This window comes from Mytilus californianus, unplaced genomic scaffold (genome assembly GCF_021869535.1).
Source record: "Mytilus californianus isolate M0D057914Y unplaced genomic scaffold, xbMytCali1.0.p SCAF_10, whole genome shotgun sequence".
Classification (NCBI taxonomy): domain Eukaryota; kingdom Metazoa; phylum Mollusca; class Bivalvia; order Mytilida; family Mytilidae; genus Mytilus; species Mytilus californianus.
In genome coordinates this window covers 67,001,476-67,021,774 of record NW_026262582.1, presented here as the reverse complement: position 1 = coordinate 67,021,774, position 20,299 = coordinate 67,001,476, and the positions used below count along the sequence as shown (strand labels likewise).

The 20,299-nt window shown below is 32.7% G+C and overlaps 1 protein-coding gene across 2 annotated transcripts; it reads right to left on the bottom strand.

The window, feature by feature from the left end:
• Positions 1 to 7,087: 7,087 nt before the first annotated feature.
• On the bottom strand, positions 7,088 to 19,832 carry LOC127718980 (caspase-3-like). Of its 2 annotated transcripts, XM_052225054.1 has the most exons (8): positions 19,806 to 19,832; positions 17,816 to 18,150; positions 15,943 to 16,184; positions 14,377 to 14,409; positions 12,990 to 13,070; positions 11,001 to 11,327; positions 9,813 to 10,029; positions 7,088 to 7,751 (listed from the first exon to the last, which is right to left on the bottom strand). In XM_052225054.1, the coding sequence occupies exons 2-8, from the start codon at positions 18,115 to 18,117 to the stop codon at positions 7,601 to 7,603; spliced, it is 1,353 nt and encodes a 450-aa protein (XP_052081014.1). In that variant the 5' UTR covers positions 18,118 to 18,150; positions 19,806 to 19,832; the 3' UTR covers positions 7,088 to 7,600. The 2 variants fall into 2 exon arrangements, with proteins under 2 accessions (XP_052081014.1, XP_052081015.1); XM_052225055.1 differs by lacking the exons at positions 17,816 to 18,150; positions 19,806 to 19,832 and adding an exon at positions 17,008 to 17,147.
• Between the last annotated feature and the right edge of the window lie 467 nt (positions 19,833 to 20,299).

Sequence of the window (20,299 nt, the reverse complement as noted above, 5' to 3'; positions counted from 1 at the left end):
GCGTAAACAATCTACCTGAGATAAAAGAACAATGATGTGTACAATTGTTATTTCTTGTAAGATACTTGCTGCTTGTAAGGAAATTTTGCACCATTTAATGCAAGATCATAAGTTAAAGTCATCCTTTTCGTATAGATATTGTTGACTATTTTGAATCATGTGTCACAGATTACTACGGATATATTCATGTGTTGCAGTCACAAACCTAACCTCTTTTCTTAAACTGCGATATCCTCTCCCGAACTTTTTAACTAACAGAAAGTTAAACTACAGGTATTTCACATGAAGTAGGTTCTGTCCATCCTTCGGCTTTTTGTTGGGGTTTGTGCAATAAATTTTCTTTTGTGTGTGTGATTTTTTTTTTGTTGACTTGTTCGTCTTTTCGTGTTTTTTATACCATGGTATATCCTTTGTTTTTTCAGATGATTGTAATTGATTGCATACCATATAGTACGCTGACAAAAGTTTGGGAATCATTAGATTTCATATATTTCAATTGAGAAACTCTCATTTTAGACAAAAACAATAACATAATTTGATAATGGCAGACATAAAATAACTGAGGATGTCACTTTATAATATAGGACCAATACACCAAAACAAATTGACATAAATGTAAACACACACAAGATCTTTTTTTTCAAGCGTACATATGGATTTTTTTTTTGTAATGTAAATTTGGTAGATAAATGGTCGTGTTTTGTTTCGATGTTTGTGTTTAATTCAAATATATACAATACAATATTTCGGGTGGTAAATAAAAGAAGATTGTTTACATACACGTATTTCAGGGAGACATTATTTTAGTTTTAGAAAACATGATTTTTTTTTATTAACTGTTATGTGCTTGGAACTATATATCAGTAACTGCGAGTAATCTCAGATCAGGGCGCTCGCATACATATTTAACTCTGCCACATTCTATATGTGCCTAATTCAGGAACCTGTAATTTAGTGGTTGTCGTTTGTTACTGTATGTCATATTTGGTTGCGGTATTTGTCCTGCTCATACATTAGGCCGTTATTTTTCTCGTTTCAATTGTTTTACATTTGTCAATTCAGGGCCTTTTATAGCTGATTATACAGTATGGTTTTTTCTCATTGTTGAAGGCCGTATGGTTGTCTATAATTGCTTACATCTATTTTTTTTCATATAATGAGCATTTGTAAACAAAATGCACTAATTTGCTTGTTCAGGTGCATACAAATTATATAATTGAGATACACGACCAAAGAGGCAAAATAGTGACGCTAGCTAATTTTTAGACAGTTAGACTAAAATGTGTGTTTTTTCTCTCGTCACTTTCATGGCAGTTGTTATCAATTAGTCCGTTTCTTTGTATGTTGACTTTTTTTTTGTTGCAGTTCAGTGTTTCTGTTGTTCCGTTGTTTTCTTCTTATAGTTGATGTGTTTCCCTCGGTTTTAGTTTGTAACCCGGATTTGTTTTCTCCTAATCGATTAATGACTTTTGAACAGCGGTATACTACTGTTGCCTTTACTATTCAGAAGTTTGCCCCAGCCCTGTTTTCAGTCTACTCCTTCGCGACTGTAGTGTTAACAGACTGACAAAAGCACGGACGGACTACGGAATGCCATAAAAAGTCCTATCTAAGACGAGCGTACAAGATTATTCCATCTTATTTGTGGATAAATAATTTCCGAATATCTAAAATATAAGGAATTTGAAATTATAAGTATATTAGTATCAATTCTAAAATGTAACATACATTTCGCCTATCATATAATATTATCATGGTTATTACTCTTTCACGAGTACTGAGTAAATAAGACAGTAAATACAAAATACAAATAAGCCAGAAAAGACGTCAAGTTTAGAATTGAACAATTTTTATTCAAACTATAAATTTCCGTTGAAAACTATAAAGTATTTCTCAAAACAGTAAAAAATCTAATGAAACTAAATTGCCCTCTTCGGAAATTAAAACAATGACAACGTTGTATACAATAGGCCGTTTCAAAATCTAAACGACTATGGGCAATATTATTGTTCTTACCCCAAAATGAAAATAACGTCACGTCATTGGTGGAATTACAATTGTTTAGGACGTTTTTAACCAATCACGACGCTTTGATGTACACTTTTGAAAATATTACCCAGAATGAATTAGATTCTAAAACGGCGGATTGCTGGCACTAAAAATTGAAATTGTTTTCAATCTGTCCGATCATTTTAGCTTTTTGGAAGTGAGATATTTAATGTCGGATTTTATTCCCGGAGCAATATTTTTCTCATAAGTTAATATAACAACAGTTTAGTTCAACTGGAGCAAGCGATCTCTTTATCATTTCTCCTTAAGACAATTCTAAATGAAGCAAATGGCAAAAGACAATGAACATTTTTGTCTTTCTTTTTTTCTTAAGATTTTCTCAATTAGGCAACATAAATAAAATTAAACGTTATTCATTGGTGAAACTATTTGATCCAGATAATGAATAAAAGTCAAAATGAATTTGATGCCAGTAGATCAAAGTAATAGACTCATTTTTATCGGCCTAAGCTTTCAAAAGTCACACAAGTTTAAATTCTAGGCGTAAGTTATTACAATTTTCCAATGTACACACGTAAACGTTCAATCATTTGTAGTTTACCGTTTAATGTCACACAAGGTTACATATAAGTAATATCTTGTGTGTTCAATTTCATGTTCGGGGTCTCGGACGCCAAGTGGTCTAAGTAGTGACTTCTGTAATCACTAGCCAGTCAACACTGAGGTTGTGAGTTCGAACCCCGCTCGTGCGGGTGCACTCGACTCCAATCTTAATTGACTAGGATTGTCAGTTTTCCTATCGAAGTTCGGTGGTTTTCTCTGGGCAATCCGGCTTCACCCACCAATAAAAACTGGCCGCCACGAAATAGCCCAAATGTGGCGCTAAAAAATGGCGTTAAAACACCAACAATCAATCAATAAATTGTAAAAAGCATACATTGATATATACAGTGATATACTCGATTACTTCTCCGTTTTTCAGTCTCTTGTGGAGAGTTTTCACATTGTCATTCATAATACATCCTCTAATTTTCATATAAAAACCATACATTTTTCCAATCAGTGTAAGTTCAAATGAAGCTAAAAATACTTAGAAACTAACAAAATCAAACGCTCTCAATCAACAGAACAAGTGACAAACAAATGCCATATTCCTGACTTGTTACATGCATTTTTCGAGAATAATGGTTGGTTCAACCTGGTTTTAAAGCTAGCGGAACCCCCCTCCCCCCACTTGTATGAAAGTTGTTCTGTTATATTGACAAAATTGGGTGAATAACCCAAATAAATAATAGGTTAACGTGACAATTATCAGGATCCACCAACCAAAACTGTGTAAACCTACATCACAGGCATTTTCTTTATTTCAGGTAAAAGATAAAGAACCCATATATTAACTGAATCGATATACGGAAACCTAGAATTTGATCCTGATATTGACTTGGAGTAAACAAGACATCCTTACTTATTTCCCTTACGTTATCATTTGATTGATTGGTTGGTGTTTGTTTAATGATGCCTCAGCTCAAAAAGGCTGTATCTCGATAAACCTGATATTATCAGAAAGAACTGCATGTGTTAGATCATGTAGATTGTCTTTTGACACCGAGAAAAATTATTCCAATTAGAAATTACTTTTTCTATATCAATATCTTAAAATAAACAAAGGAAAATTCAACAGTGGACATATTTTTAATTGTTCTTCTAGAAACTAGTTTTTAAGATTTAATTTGGTGAAGAATTTTTCAAACAGTTGTCAAACTTACGTTTTTGGTTTTTATTAGGTTACTTATCATATCTTGTTACAGAGCCAGCAAGACCTTGTTCGTGTTAAATGTAAATTGGAAAGAAGGAAAAGATAGCCATTACATCCATTATAATTAATTAATACGCCAGACGCGCGTTTCGTCTACATAAGACTCATCAGTGACGCTCAAAAATAGTTTTAAAGCCAAACAAGTTCAAAGTTGAAGAGCATTGAGGAACCAAAATTTCAAAACGTTGTGCCAAATACATCTAAAGTAATCTATGCCTTTTTCAAGTCAGGAGCCTGTAATTCAGTGGTTGTCGTTTGTTGCTGTATATAATATTTGTTTTTCGTTCATTATTTTGCACATAAATCATCGTTAGTTTTTTCGTTTGAATTGTTTTACATCTGTCATGTTTTGGACCTTTTATAGCTGACTATGCAGTATGGGTTTTACTCAATGCCGTACGGTGACCTATACATGATATAGTTGTTAACATCTGTGTCATTTGGTCTTTTGTGGAGAGTTGTCGCATTATAGTAGAGCAGTTGGTTGATGTAGTAGAGCAGTTGGTTGATATAGTAGAGCAGTTGGTTGATATTGTAGAGCAGTTGGTTGATATAGTAGAGCAGTTGGTTGATATAGTAGAGCAGTTGGTTGATATAGTAGAGCAGTTGGTTGATATAGTAGAGCCGTTGGTTGATATAGTAGAGCCGTTGGTTGATATAGTAGAGCCGTTGGTTGATATAGTAGAGCCGTTGGTTGATATAGTAGAGTCGTTGGTTGATAAAGTAGAGCAGTTGGTTGATATAGTAGAGCAGTTGGTTTTGTCAGGTGTTATGGACCTCAACTTTTTTAATTAAACATTAAACTGGGAGTTCGGTATTTTTGTTAATATCGTTTATGAGCGATAGGCCGAAATTACGATAGCTTTATATTAGAATATATTTTATGCATACTTTTAATAAATAAAAATACTGTACATTTGTATCCCGAGCGAAGTCGTATCACTTTCCAGTATATTAAAATTTTCTACCTTCTCTGGAAAAATCGTTTTTGCTCATATAGCTCTTTGCGTGTTTCGGTACTTATACATTCCTGGCTTTTCAAGGATGTGGCTTTAAGCGTTCGTGATGAAGCTAGTAATTCCAAAAAAAGCGCTCCGGACGGATTCAGTTTATAAGGGGGTAATTTTATTTTTCTACCTTAAAAATGCATGCACTTATCTATTTGTCTGTGGAGCAGGATCTGCATACCCTTCCGGAGCACCTGAGATCACCCCCATGTTTTGGTGGGTTCGTGTTGCTTAGGCTTTAGTTTTCTATGTTGTGTCATCTGTACTTTTATTTGTCTGTTTGTCTTTTTATTTTTGGCCATGGCGTTGTCAGTTTGTTTTCGATCTATGAGACCAGTTTGACTGTCCCTCTGGTATATTTCGTCCCCTTTGATTGCGTTTTTTTTTATTTCTTTACTGTCAAGTTTTAAAAATTAAAATATTTTTTAAGAATCGATATTAAATTTTTCATGTTATGTAATCATAGTCTACAATAATTTAAGAATTTTCTTAATAACAAGAAAATACCCGCGAAATATACTTTGGTTCATGATTTGAAGATATATAGTTTTGATCCGCACCTGATTTCAAGTGTTTTCGTGCTCAGAACCACCCCTATATATGAGTGGGCTGAAGGGGGGGGTCTCTTTCCAGTCGCACTTCTGTACCCATTTTTAACAGAAAACCGAAGAAATCCCTCCACCTTTTTCATGTTGAATTGCTGCGGATCCCCGGAAGGAAAAGCTCTTGACCTGTAAAAATCTATTGTTAAATTGCGTCAAGGGAATGTGTATCACAAAGTGTTTTAGTGTAAGGTCAATCCGCATCTGATTTCAGGTGTTTTCGTGCTCAGAACCACCCCCATTTATGAGTCGTCTGAAAATTTTTATATGAAAAATTAATATGTGAATGGGCGGTCACATTCCAGCGACACTTATGTTCCCATTTTTAACCGAAAACCGATGTAATCGCCCCACCCTTTAGGGTATAATTTTTGCTGAGCAGACCATAATACTTGCAAACAAAGTGGATATGATGACGGCACGTAAATTCTGCTAATTAACCAAAAAATATTTCGCAACATGCTCCGTTCCGCAGAAGAATATTTTTAACACCCCCCTAACATTAAATCCTGGATCCGCAGCTGATTTCTGGTGTTTCCGTGATCGGTACCCATTTTTAACCGAAAACTGAAGTAATCCCCCCACCCTTTTCATATTGAATTGATACGGATCCCCGGAAGGAAAAGCTCTTGACATGTAAAAATCCGTTGTTAAATTGCCGAGAGCGTCAAAGTAATGTGTATCACAAAGTGTTTCAGTGTAAGGTCAATAGTTACCGTATCTGCTACGAAATAAAAATTAATTTTGCCGGGCAGATGTGAAATGACGGAAATGACGACGGCACGTAAATTTCAGAGCCGAACGTCGTGAAGGACGGTCGATCCGAACTGGTTTTTTTCCGATTTTAACCCCCAATTACCCCCAAAAGATCTTGAAATTAACACATAATAAACTACGCTGGTCAGTACCCATTTGTGGTATACAACAATATTCGTGAATTTTATATGAAAGAAGAAAACGCGACACCCAAGTTCATTTAGTAATATAGATAATATGATTTTGACTGAAATTTTAGAAATGTTGTATGTTTTATGCAGAGATAAAATAACTATATGATTGTCACTTACAACACTTGTATAGGTTGCACTTCTGTAGATATAGAACTCCTTTTACTGCTAAAACTGTGCCACTTTTACTATGAAGTTTCGTAAAATAATATATCCTAGATTGAAAAGTTCATATGCACTACTATTTTTTTCAAATGTCAAAACATAGGGCCGTGAACCATATTTTCAACATTTATATGCCTCGAACTTCCAAGAGTTTAAACGTATACTAAAATTCTGTACTACCCCTCCCTTCACTTTGGGTCTTCCTCAGAATTCAATTTAGCCGCTATCCATGTGTATTTATACTAGTAAAAGTCCCGAGTTATGTCTCTATGAGATGAAAGATATAGATCATATCTGGGAACCAGTACGTACACAAAACAAAATAACTATGAATATTATATATCTCCTCAAAAGAGGCGTGGTTTGTGAAACAGCTATATTTACTAAGTGCAAACTATAGTGGAAACTTAATGCTACTTTTGGTGGATATATGTACAACGAAACCTATTTTCCATTGCCATTGAGATTGCTATGTGTTTTATGTCGTTATACTATCATGGTGTTTTGTGTTTTCCATCGTCTTGAGGTTTATGTTTCCACTTTGGTTTTTTTATATCTTTATTATAGTCACAGTTCGTATATACATATCACAGTTTACAATTAGGCATAAAAATAAACATTGTTATTCATCATATACTGTCCTTTCTCTGAAATGAAAAATGTTCCAAATTCTACATTTTCTATCTTGCATGAAATATTTGTCATTACGATGACTGTCTTATTATGAACTTGTTCATACTTATATTTTCTTTTTTTAAATACTTTTTTTTCTATTTTTTAAATTAGAAAAAAAAAAAAAGAAAAAAAAAAGAAAAAAAAACAGCTATTCAACAATTACAAGAAAGAAAAAAATAAATAAAATGTTTACATACGTAAATGTTCTATTTTAATTAATATTTTATGTTTAAACAAAAAGCGATTGGTTTCCAGACCAGAATTTTGATACATGACGTTTCCCCTTTGGTATCGCAATCTTTTTTTTTTAAATTATGTCAACAATGTAATGTAATGATGCGCGTACAAACCATGTAACATACAATTATTTCATTTTCTTTATATAAAGTTTTCCGGAAAGAAATAAAGTTTCTTGGTGAGACTGAACTGTGGCATCGGACATTGTTTGTGTACCTTTCCGGCTCCACCATCAATATTCATATCGGACAACTTATTGGTTACAATGGTCAATATACTCAGCAAATCTAATCTGAAATACAGAAAAAGTAAAATGTGTACAATAATGGTGTAGTAGATGACAGCTTATTGGGCCAATGTACAATATAGTCAGCAAATCTAATTTGAAAATGAGGCGACGGCAAATAATTGTTTCGGAATGGTTTGTTTCATACATGATATTCAAATTTCGATTTTATGAATGATTTGGTTTTGGCTCATCCTTGGGGCTATTGGTACGTGAAGATATCTGCTTTGTGACGTCAAATTTTTCCGGGAAAAAACACCGTTAGAAAGATCATAAATTTGTTCGTACACCGGAATAAAGTAACGTTTAGTTATTGGTTACATTTCTATTGTAGAAATATAGCACCAACCACTAATCTACTCTCCATAACATTGTGAACCTTAAATGTCTTTAATTCATCAGCATTTATAATTTAAATGAATGTCAACAAAAATCACAAAATGAGTGCAAACCGTATGTTAATTTTTTTTTTTATTTTAATGCGGTTGTTGTCCCGATGACGTTTCTCCTGGTCGTCCTGTTGCGTTCTCATAGTCCGTTTCATATAATTTTTCGACAGGCTACTTAATCTTTCGTAGGATATTTTCATATTTGGTCAAGTTAGAACAACTAAAAGAAGTAAAATCAAGCTTGCAATCACTGCAAATTGAGGAAAAAATAAATCTGTTATGTTTCTATACACGCCCAAATCATCGGAAAATGTTAAATGTGTTCCTCAAATTGCACAAATTGTAAACTTGATTTTACTTCTTAGAGTCTAACTTGACCGTGTGCCATAATGTCGTACCACATAGTATGTAACCTGTCGAAATACTATAAACTCCGAAGTCAAAGTTGGTAATAACAAGTTAGTCTATAAAATCTATATCAAAACCATGAGGGTCGTATGTAAGAGGATGATGATTTTTTAGTGGAAAATAACCATCCGAGCGTTTTATATTCTTGAGACAATTTTTATTATTTTCAGATGTATACCAGGATCACTTTATTATTCCGGAGCAACTGAGATCACCCCCAGTTTTTTGGTTGGGTTCGTGTATCTCAGTCTTCAAGTTTGTTTTCTGTGTTTTGTGTACTGTTGTTAGTCTTCTTGTCGTTTTTCGTATTTTGCCTTGATATTATCAGTTTGTTTTCGACTTTCAATATCGGTTTGTTATTTTTCGCCTATTTTTTTCAGATATTGGTTCTAAATTCGTTTCTCAAAGAGACATCTACAGACACAAATTACCTCGAGTCACTGGATCACAATTATTGACACATTAACCAACTATGTCTATTTTGGTTACTCACCCAATTTTGTAAATAAAACGAAACTATCAACAACATTTACTTTCATGCAAGTAGGAGGTTTAGCTAGCTATATAACCAGGTTTAATACACCATGTCCTTCGAACAATGCCAGTACCAAGTTAGGAATATGACAGTTGTTTTCCAGTCGCTTCATTGGTTGATATAAGGTGTAATAAAATTGAGAATGGAAATGGGGAATATGTCGAAGAAACAACAAACCAACCAAAGAGTAGATAACAGCCGAAGGCCACCAACGGGTCTTAAACTCAGCGAGAAAATCCCACACCCGGAGGTGGGCCTCAGCTGGCCCATTAATAAAAATGTGTACTAGTTCAGTGAAATTGGACGTCATACTAAACTCCAAAACATATAAATGAACTAATATTAAAAAACATACAAGACTAACAAAGGCCAGAGTCTCCTGACTTGGGACAGGCGCAAAAATGTGGCGGGGTTAAACATGTTTTGTTAGATCTAAACTCTCCCCTACACCTCTAGCCAGTGTAGAATAAAAAAAACACACAGCAATACGCACAGTAAAACTCAGTTTAAAAGAAGTCTGAGTCAATTGTCAGAATAGGTAACAAAAAAAAACTACGCAAAATGACTATGATACATAGATTAACAAAGGACTACAAGCAGTTTCTGACATGCCAGCTCCAGACCTCAATTAAACTGATTGAAAGGTTGTGTCTTCATAATATTTTTTTGCTATGTTAATCGACTATAAATAATTTGCAATACTACAATTACTGTGATTGACGTATTAGTACTAACCTATCAGAATAAGCCATCAACTCGTCTGCCAGAGTTCTAACATAAAATGTCCCCTGCTTACAGTCTCTGTATGATACATAGCCAGGTGTTGTCGCATATCCCAATAAGAAGTCGAACTCTCCTTGAAGATTATGTGTTTCTCCCAGTGGTGGATCTGGTGGAGGAGGTAGATATTGGATATCACTGTTGATGTCACCTGTATCATGTTGCTCTTCTCCTGAAATTTTTTTTCGTATTTAAAAAAACTTTTATAATTTATTATAGATAACACTACCTGTATTTGGCAAAACCTTTCGGAAATGTTGGTCCTCAATGTTCTTCAACTTCGTACTTTATTTGGCCTTTTAAACTTTTTAATACGAGCGTCACTGATGAGTCGTCGATAGACGAACGGCCCATCTAGCGTCCAAAATTTTTGATCCTGGTATCTATGGTGAGTGTAATTATTACGTTTCAAAACTTTTATATATTTTATTCAAGATTGTTTTATCTAATTTTGTAAATCAGATTGTTTCAGATGTTTTAGAAATATTTTTTATTAGTCAAGGTGTTTATAGTAATCGAAAAAGGATGTGTACTTAAGTTTTGTTATTCAAAATGATTTATAACGATGTATTTTTATGATGGTATATTAATTAACTTTAGCCTGCTTAAACAGTATATGCAATATCTGGACGATTACAGATTAACTGTTCTTACAATTAACTTTATTTGTAATAGACCAGCACTCTTACGCTGATATTTTTCATGTTAGTCACAATGAAACAGTCAGACATATTAACTTTCTTATAAACATTATTTTGGCTTTGAGTCAAACAAAATTTAAAACAAATCAAGAATTCAACATTGATACTTGCGAAACACAAACGTGTTGTTTGGTTAGGCTGTTACGTGACAAAAATTTAAGTGAAATGTCAATAAACTGATTGTTTTTTCCAAGCAAAATGTTTGATGATTGCATGTAATGATAGCTAGCATATATATGTCGCGTGAACATTTTAGGGGTGTTTCTTTTGATCTATGGATTACTAGTACATTTTATTTTTTAATTAAGTTGTGAAAATAAATTATAGTTTGAAAACGTTTACTAGTACACCACTGTATAAACCCCTCATTCTTAAAGACACAATACTTAAACACCAGATCAATATCAATGTTTGCAAGAAGTTTGTTTTTAATTGTACGTGCCTTTTTGCTCGTCATTATTGTTTTCAATTGTTTGATCTCTGGTTCCTCGGCAAGCTTGAATGAATAACAATTTTGGTTTTCCTGTAAGTGATTGGCAATTTCTTGATGAAAGGAGAGACGTCAGATGGTTGATCCCGACAGAATGACCATAACTTCCAAACACTGCCGTTTCACTGCCATGTGAAAGAATGCATACAACGCATGCGCCGTACTTTGAATGATCCAATTTTGACACCTCTGTTATTTTTGCAACAATCTCCTCAGCCGAGAGGTCTCTGTGTATACATGTCTTGAATTTGAGTTTGGTAAAGGTTGCAGAGAGCCTTTCTTAAAAATAAAAAATGTGTATTGCTGAAGTAAAAAACAATTCTTTAGTCTGCTTGAGTATTATTTATTTTCAATCATTTCTTACTTAAGAAATAATTCTTTCATGCCATGCTCTATGCTCATTTCTACATGGGTAGGCATTATATTTGTCAATATCTTTATAACGAGCGTAAGCGAGGTGTAAAATATTGACAATATAATGCCTACCCTTGTTAAAATTAGCATAGAGCATGGCATGATAGAATTATTTCGATTCAAATAGAAACATTTAGAACTTTTTTATTTCCAAGCGGACCTATAATACGCGTTCAAAAGGCATCCATTTTGATTTGATGAAGCCAAAACGTTATAGAAAATCAACTGTTTTACGATAAACAAATGAGCAGATTCATGTAAACTTACTTTTATTTAATTTATTTAATTTTCTAGCGAGCAACACCAAAACAATTGTCCATTTTGTTTTCCGGCGTTCAAAACACAGCTGACGTTGCAATTTCAATTGTGACGTCAATCACGTGCGGCCCATGTTTTATTGGATTTAGAACATGGCTTTATTTCCAAATCAAAAGAAGCACGTCATATTAGAATAATTATATAAACTTTATTTGTGGGATAGCTGCATATGTGTCCCAGTTTGTCCTTCTGATAAACAAACTCATTCAATTTCAATAAGAATGTTCAATCATCTATCTAAAAAGTTACCAGAGGCTTTTATCTTTATATCAAATAGGTTTCGTACAAGGCATCATTTATTGTACAGAGGGGTATATTTCATAGTCACAACAGCTATTACTATGTCACTATCAGTAATACCTACTCAAATCGAAAAATAGACACCTGACCAAGGATGAAACCCTTCAGATGACATGACCAGTTGCTGTAACGTTCAATTTATTTACACTATAACCTCAATTACCTTGTATTTCCGGTCTAACATATCTTTATCACACATATCGGAAGAGGAATTTCCTAATTACTTAAATAAAATTCAGAAATGGATTGTAAAAGGTCATATACAGAAAAGTAGAAGATACACTGGGATTTTGATAATCCATGATTGCACAGCTTCACAACTGAATTCAATTATACGATCGACGTCATATACTCCTGGAATTTTTGACATTTTGATTTAAGAATCCCTCGTATGATTGATTATGATTCTTATCAAACGTATGAACTACAAATATTATACTTCTAAATATCAAAACATTGCGGCAACAAGTTTACACAATGTGTGAACCTATTCAACGTACAGTACAGCTAGCACATTAAATCCAATCAAATTCTTTGAGAAATGATTGTGAATCATTCCTAAAGTAAGCTTCAATAATATCCCATCGTCTGTTAGATGTGTAATTTTGGACTGCTGAATTCCAATTGTAACATATACTTATTAATTACTGGCGATAAATGTGTCTTGAATAATACTTTTAGAACGAATAGCCAAAATAAACTACAGATATGTTAATCTTGTTAACAAAATACATTTGTGATTTACAACAATAAAAAAGCGACATAAACTACAATTTGCGAAACACAAAATAAATTTCAAATAAAAAAAACCTCACATATAAAAACTTTGCAATTAAATCATGGTACCTATTTATTTATCGCAATGTATGAATTACAACAACGATTAAAGCACTCAATAATTATACATACCTTCGTCAAATTCTGTCCCACGTCTCGCTGGTAACTTAGATGCATCAGAAAAGGTTTTGTTATTAATTATTACACACATACCTTGAAAAGTATTAAATAGTTGACAAGAAATAATAAGTGGCACATGTAAAAATATGCAATGCAAATAATTATTGCATTATATATCAGAAGATAATTACTGTGATATGCATACGCTTTCGTTGTTTGTGTATGCAAATATCAATATATAATATAGTAGAAAACATAGATTTTCGCTTATTCATTAAATCTCAAATAATTGCGAAATTGAAAAGAAGAACATGATTATAAGTCCTGTTAACGTGTCCCTATACTCAACTTAAAGATGACCAATATCAACTTGGATCTTAAAATGTATACAACAAATAATGAACTCCAAGGAAAATTTGCAAAGGGGAAGTCTGTAACAGCTGACAAAATCAAACGTTATCAACGGAATAAGTGAAAAACAACTGTCATAATTAATCCTGACTTTTCTAAGACATATTTTCAAGTTTCACCAATTTAACCTTCCCAAATGATTCTTTCTAAAATCGGGTGTCTTCGATAGTACTCATTGTCTATTGTAAGTTCATAATGTAATTGTAGTATTAATTAAACTCCCTTTGAAATATGAGATAACTATCAAACCAAGGGTCCTAAAAGATAAGGTAGAAGTCATGCCTTCGAAAAAGGGAACGCTTTCAATATTATTTTGCTGACCGCTATTTAATATATGGGCTGCAAATTATCATGGACATAATGGTACAGTAGCTTCTTTTTTTTCTCTCTCGATTGCAATATCATCTAAATCAACCTATCATAATATCAAACTTGCCATGGACAATACAATGGGTGCAATTAATAGAGCATAATATGGCTACCCTTCCGAAGCACTTGAATTCAACCCCTGTGTTTCAAGGGGTTCTTGTTACTCAATAATATATTCTGTTTGGCTTTTGTGGACTTGAATTTGTCTTTTTGACGTTTTTGTTCTTTTCTTTTTGGTCCAGGTGTTATCTGCTTTTTATTGACTTGTTTAGTCCTTTTTCATTGGTGACTTGCGCTTCGTACATTCCTGAAACTTTAAGCTTATGAGATAGTTTGCTACATTTGTAATTATAATCTTAAAACTGATCCTGATGGCTAAGTAGTTTTCCTATTGTTAATTTCCTAGTTTTGAATGACCACATGTTGTTATAGATCCATTACAAGAAGTGTACGAGATGAAGCAGGGATAATCTATCGACATGCCCACGCCGTTTCGCTTTGAAATTGTTTTATTACGAAAATTAATCCAATGTTTGTCAAAGCGTTTGTGTTATTCATACCTGGACTTATCATTTGCTTAAGATTTGTACATGATCTCTTTTTTTTAATTTTAACTTACCACTATATGGCCTAGTCATATGATAAAATCCTCCTGAAATCAGTAATAAGTTGTAAAAAAAAGTCAAAATTATTGTTCTCATATTATTTGTGCATCTGTTTATCTACCCTTACAAATGAAAAGTTTCTTAAGCCGGTTGTTTTATCATACATCACCATAGATAAAAGGTTCCATAACATACATTGTCTTTCAGTCAGATACATTCTTTACCCATCTTGCCTTTAGGACCAATAAAAAGAAGTGATGCGAATTTGACAATTGGATAATAGAAGTAATTCAAAGTTTTTCGTCAGCATGGTCAGAATTTCTGTACCCTTCCAAAGCACTTGAGATTATCCTCGTTTTTGTATCTATTTCTTTTTTTTTTTTGCCATGACATTTAATTTTTTGAGTTTGAATGTCCCTTTGGTATTTTCCACCAATGCACCCGTTTAAAGGTGTCTTAACAAAACATATTTGAACAATTTTTAAAGATAATGTCAATTGATTTAACGTATACGTTTTATGTGTGCAGTTTTTGGTTCATTGTTATTTCAATCATTTTAGATAATCATTCCTAAATGCGTTTGAAAGAAAGTTACAACCGCTTAAAAATAGTCATCGTGTGTCATTAGTTTACATGGGTTAGTAAGAAAATGATATTTTTCAAATATTGATATTGTCATAATTATAAATTACCTGTTCGCAAAACTTTAATTTTTTCGAGATACTAAGGACTTTCTACCCAGGAATAGATTACCTTTGCGTTATTTTGCAAAACCTTTTGGGTCCTCAATGCCCTTCAACATCTTACTTTGTTTTACCTTTTATTATTGGATTTGAGCGTCACTAATAAGCCTTTTGAAAACAAAACGAGCGTCTGGTGTACAAAATTTTAAACCTTAAATTAGCATTGAACTGTTGTTATTAATATACATATATATAAGAAAAATATAACATACATTTTTATAAATTCTCTTTGCATAAACAATTGGAAAAGAACATGATGAACTAATTCAACAATATAAAACGAAAATGTGTCATCCAAGCACGATTAGGTAGAATTATGAATGTAACAATATTATTATTAAATTTTCTGAATGCATATTTTAACTCTTCAAAGATAAATGTATGTCTGTATCCGGTTCCTAAATATTGTTTTTAATGAAAAGGCGCGACAATTGATCAGGATAACAGTGGTTATGTAAAACTATGTCTGTTGGATTCCTAACCTCACGTTGTCAATATAATGTAACTCTACGCAACTGTCATACAAGTGTTTCAGCTCCATGAAGCTATAAAACCAGGTTTAACCTTCCACTTTCTTCGGAAGTTGGTTGTACCAAGTCAGGACGATGACAGGAGTTTTCAATTTGTTCCAATGGTAGATATAGTTTGTTTGTTTGTTTTTTGTTTTTTTGTTTTATGGAGTTCCTCCTTTTTGAATTTTCCTTGGAGCTCAGTATTTTTGATAATGATTTTTTTACGCTGTTCAATCCACTTTTCAAAATACAAACCACGAAAAAGAAACATGATTTAAACTGCCCGGTTAATTATATTGTTATTTAATGAAAGAAAATGACTTACCTGAGAATTCTTTAATAAATATTCCTAGATCTGAACGATTGATACGTTCAAGCATAACCAGTAATATGTCGCTGCTATGGTGAGAAATCAGCATCCTTTTTTCCAGTACGTCTAGAAAATCATACATTGATGTAACTTTCCGCAATGCCGGAATGATATTTGGTATCATGTCTATAGCTTCCTGTTTAAGTTTTTCAATTTCTGTGGAATCGAGGTCTTCAGCTATCTTATACAATGCAGTTCTATGAAATAGAAAAAAAAACATATACTGAAAAAAATAAAACTAACACGTTATACATTTCGTGCGTGTGAAGCGCTTCTGTGGATTATCTTTATCAGGAACGCTCAAAGACGAATATTTGAAAGCCAAGGATGTAGAAGTACCGAAAAAGTTGAAGTGCGATATAACCAAAAAGGGAATATAAAAAACCAAATCCATCTTAGGCCAACTTTGCCTGAGGGAATGGAAACCATAATTTCTTTATAATTCAAAAATTTGTAAACGGATAATTTATGAAAGGTTTGATATATATTATGTAAGTTGATGATACCATCGGGAACTGATAGTCCACCAGCAGAGGTATCGACACAGTGCTGTAAAAAATGACAATAACATGTTATACATTTCATGCGTCTGAAATATCTTAATTGATATTTTTTCTTTGAATTAATTCCTACTTCACAAGTCTGGTTATCATATGTTTTGTTCTTCGCTTTTTGTTGTCCTTGTTTGCTGATATTTTTATTTTATTATTTTATGAAATCAATTAGAACTGGGTATTTCTTAGAATGTGATGAAGAAAACCCTGTGACAATGGGACACCAATTATATACACAAAAGGCATAGTTTTATGCAGTCATCAATCTGAGTCAGATGGTTTGGATAAGGTTATTATTGTGTATGATTGCGTATATTTTTAAGAGATTCATTCGTTCTTAATGCAGAACTTAATCAAACCATTGAAGTAGAAGCGATATTTTAAAATCAAACAAATGATATTTAAGCAAATAATCATCCAAAATTAAGCAACAATATTAAAAATACTCAACATGATTTGGAATTACCATGTCCACTTGTGATACGGTGCAGTAAAATAGTTTTCATGGTAGACTTCACCGGAAAATACCCGAAGTTCGGTAGTGCAAATATACAACTTGTTAAGGAAAATAGTTACAAAGTGTAACCGGAATTAAACACAGCATTTGCGGAAAAGTATTCCCTTATTGTCACCTAAATTAGAATTTAAAAGAAAATGAAAATATTTATGTTTGAGAATCGTTCAATATAGAACGAGGTTTATGTTTGAAGAATAAGTTTTCATGTTAACACAAATAATTTTCGTAAGTGCAAGAAGTTTGGAAGCCTTAGATATGTAAATACACATAAAAAAATCATTAAATTTTGTGTTTAAAAATCTAAAAGTTATTAAAAATAATTAATATTTGTGCGATTCAATTAGTACAGAATACAAATAACATTTAATATTTACCGGATTTGTAATAACAAAAGCAACACGACGGGTGCCACATGTGGAGCAGGATGTGCTTACCCTTCCGAAGCACCTGAGATCACCCCCAGTTTTTAGTTGGGTTCGTGTTGCTTAGTCTTTAGTTTTCCATGTTGTGTCATCTGTACTATTATTTGTCTGTTTGTCTTTTTATTTTTGGCCATGGCGTTGTCACTTTGTTTTCGATCTATGAGTTTGACTGTCCCTCTGGTATCTGTCGTTCTTCTTTTAAACAATGGGTGTATGTTCGAAACACTTTTACAGGATAACACATATTCAGTAATCATTTTCAGCATTTAACTTGAAGCGAGCTGAGGATGAAAAAATAAACAACATAAAATTAAACAATTTTCTTAAAAATTTACCTGAAAGGTATGAGAAAACCTTCCTTTCGGTGAATTCTTTCTTCAATTTGAGATGAATTGAGTCCTAAGATATGTATAATATTGCGTTTGCCAATCATAAAAAGACATTCTGAAAGAAACTCCTTCCAGTTATTTTCAGTTATATGCTTGACTATTTCTAGTGCTGTGAAAACATCAAGCAAAGAAGAACATTGCTTCAATTGGACATGATGAATCAAGTTCTTCACTAAGAACTTAATTGACTGGACGTCAAACGACACTAGTTCATTGTCAACATCAACAACAGTGCCTCTATCAACCATGATTGGCTATATATTTACTAGGCAAACCTGACCCTGTAAATAAATAAATGATGATTCAGATAAAAGAGATATTGTGTTTAAGTTCAAAACCAAAGAAGAAACTCAACAGAATGTTTTCGATCTTTCACTATAATGGTCTAAAATTGCAACAACAAGCATTTTTCTTTTCTTTTTTTTTTTGTGTGTATTTTTTTTTTAGGAGTGTAATAAACTTTCCTTTTTCAAATATTTTATATTGTATTTTATTATTTATTTTCTTTTTTCGGGGGAAGGGGGAGACAGTTACAATAAAAAATAAATACAGTAAGAACCCAAAAATGAAAAACGCAGATTATTTTTTGATTCCAAAAACGAAATAAAACTGGACCCTGAAAGACATGGATCCTTTAAAATGATTTGTTCGCATACTTATATATTCTTTTCAATGGTTTCATATAAATATTAGGAAATATTCTATAACACAAATATCACCTAGAGTTCAAATGACAATAAAAGTTCACCGAAAATCTTTCAACAAGGAGAATAAAATGCATCGCGAAGCGCAGCTTAAAATGACCGCAGAGTTCGAACCCTGAACAATTGGAGCAAGTATGAACACTATATTCAAGCTTGATACAGCTTTAAACTAGGATTGTGATTAAACAGTCGGCACATCGAAGAACACCAAGAACTCAATTTTTGATCTAACCATTCAAAGTTATATTTTAGACCATTTGTACTTCTATATGGACCAATTTAAAATGGGCCAAAAATACAAAATTTACATACACAGATAAATTCAGCATACTAAACAATCTTAACATTTCAAGAATTTGAATTTAACCCAATTTAAATGGGTCAAGAGTAATAAGCAATTTATACAAAGTTTTATAAAAGTATTGTTCTTTGCCCTTTTTTCTTAAACGGTTAGAGCCATAACTTCCAAAAAGAAAACGTAAGACCTATTTATACAGAGCAATTTACGCAAAAAATGACAGCCAGGAACCAACAATAATCCTGAATTACAGGCTCCTGACTTCGGTCAGACATATCAAAAGAATGTAAGGCGGTATTCAAGAGGGGGACGAAAGATACCAAAGGAACAGTCAAACTCATAGATCGAAAACAAACTGACAACGCCATGGCCAAAAATAAAAAGACAAACAGACAAATAATAGTACACATGACACAACATAGAAAGCTAAAGACTAAGCAACACGAACCCCACCAAAAACTGGGGGTGATCTCAGGTGCTCCGGAAGGGTAAGCAGATCCTACTCCACATGTGGCACCCGTCGTGTTGCTTATGTTATTACAAATCCGGTAAATAGTCTAATTCGGTAAGTCACATTCGAGAAAAGGGAAGGTATTGTAGTTACGACATAAGGAGCATATCCGATATCATCTGTGAAACGGTTATTCCATAACGGTCAACCAACTCGTGATGGCGTCCGTAAAACTTACGAAGGGATGATTTCAACTTCACCATTTGGAACTCAAAATACTACGACTAATATTTATCGTTGTACGAAGGTTAATACACTTTCTATTTGTATATATGATTGTATTATTATTATTGTTATTATTATTATTATTATTATTATTATTATTATTATTATTATTATTATTATTATTATTATTATTATTATCATCATCATCTTAATAGTGATGTTTAACAAACGGTAACAATGAACTTTGTTAATACTTACATTACCGAAAGTAAAATGGGAAATGGGAAATACGAACTTTATTTGAGCTATATATAGCAATTGAGTCAATTCAATTAACGTAGGTTCTATATTTGGTTTTCAACCTATTCAAGTAAAAGGTTTATTTTTAGGCAAACATAACTTCCTGAAACAATGTCAACAGAAAGTAAAATCGAATTATATCAATTAAAATATCGTTTGTCAGGGAAATAGATATCCAAACAGGGACACCAATATTCGAATTATGAAAAATCATAAAAAAGATATAAAAATGTTTGTATCATGCTAATATTCATGTGTATACATAGTTTATATGGTAATCATTACATATAATTTATTTGTAGACTGTTTATCGAGAAGTGCACACACTTACCCGTAAAAACGATTTAAATAACACATAACTTTGTGTACATTTTTGTTTTAAATTGAAACAAGTTTTATATTGTAGTAGAAATGCACACCGCGAGTATGGTTGTCTATGACAAATCCAAAAG

What these genes read in the sequence shown, in the direction of transcription:
- LOC127718980 (XM_052225054.1), bottom strand. Translation starts at nt 18,117, where the DNA reads ATGGTTGATAGAGGCACTGTTGTTGATGTTGACAATGAACTAGTGTCG. An exon ending in GGTTTTCTCATACCTTTCAG is followed by an intron (nt 16,185 to 17,815) that starts GTAAATTTTTAA and finishes TCTATTTCATAG; the next exon opens with AACTGCATTGTATAAGATAG. An exon ending in TATGACTAGGCCATATAGTG is followed by an intron (nt 13,071 to 14,376) that starts GTAAGTTAAAAT and finishes ATACTTTTCAAG; the next exon opens with GTATGTGTGTAATAATTAAT.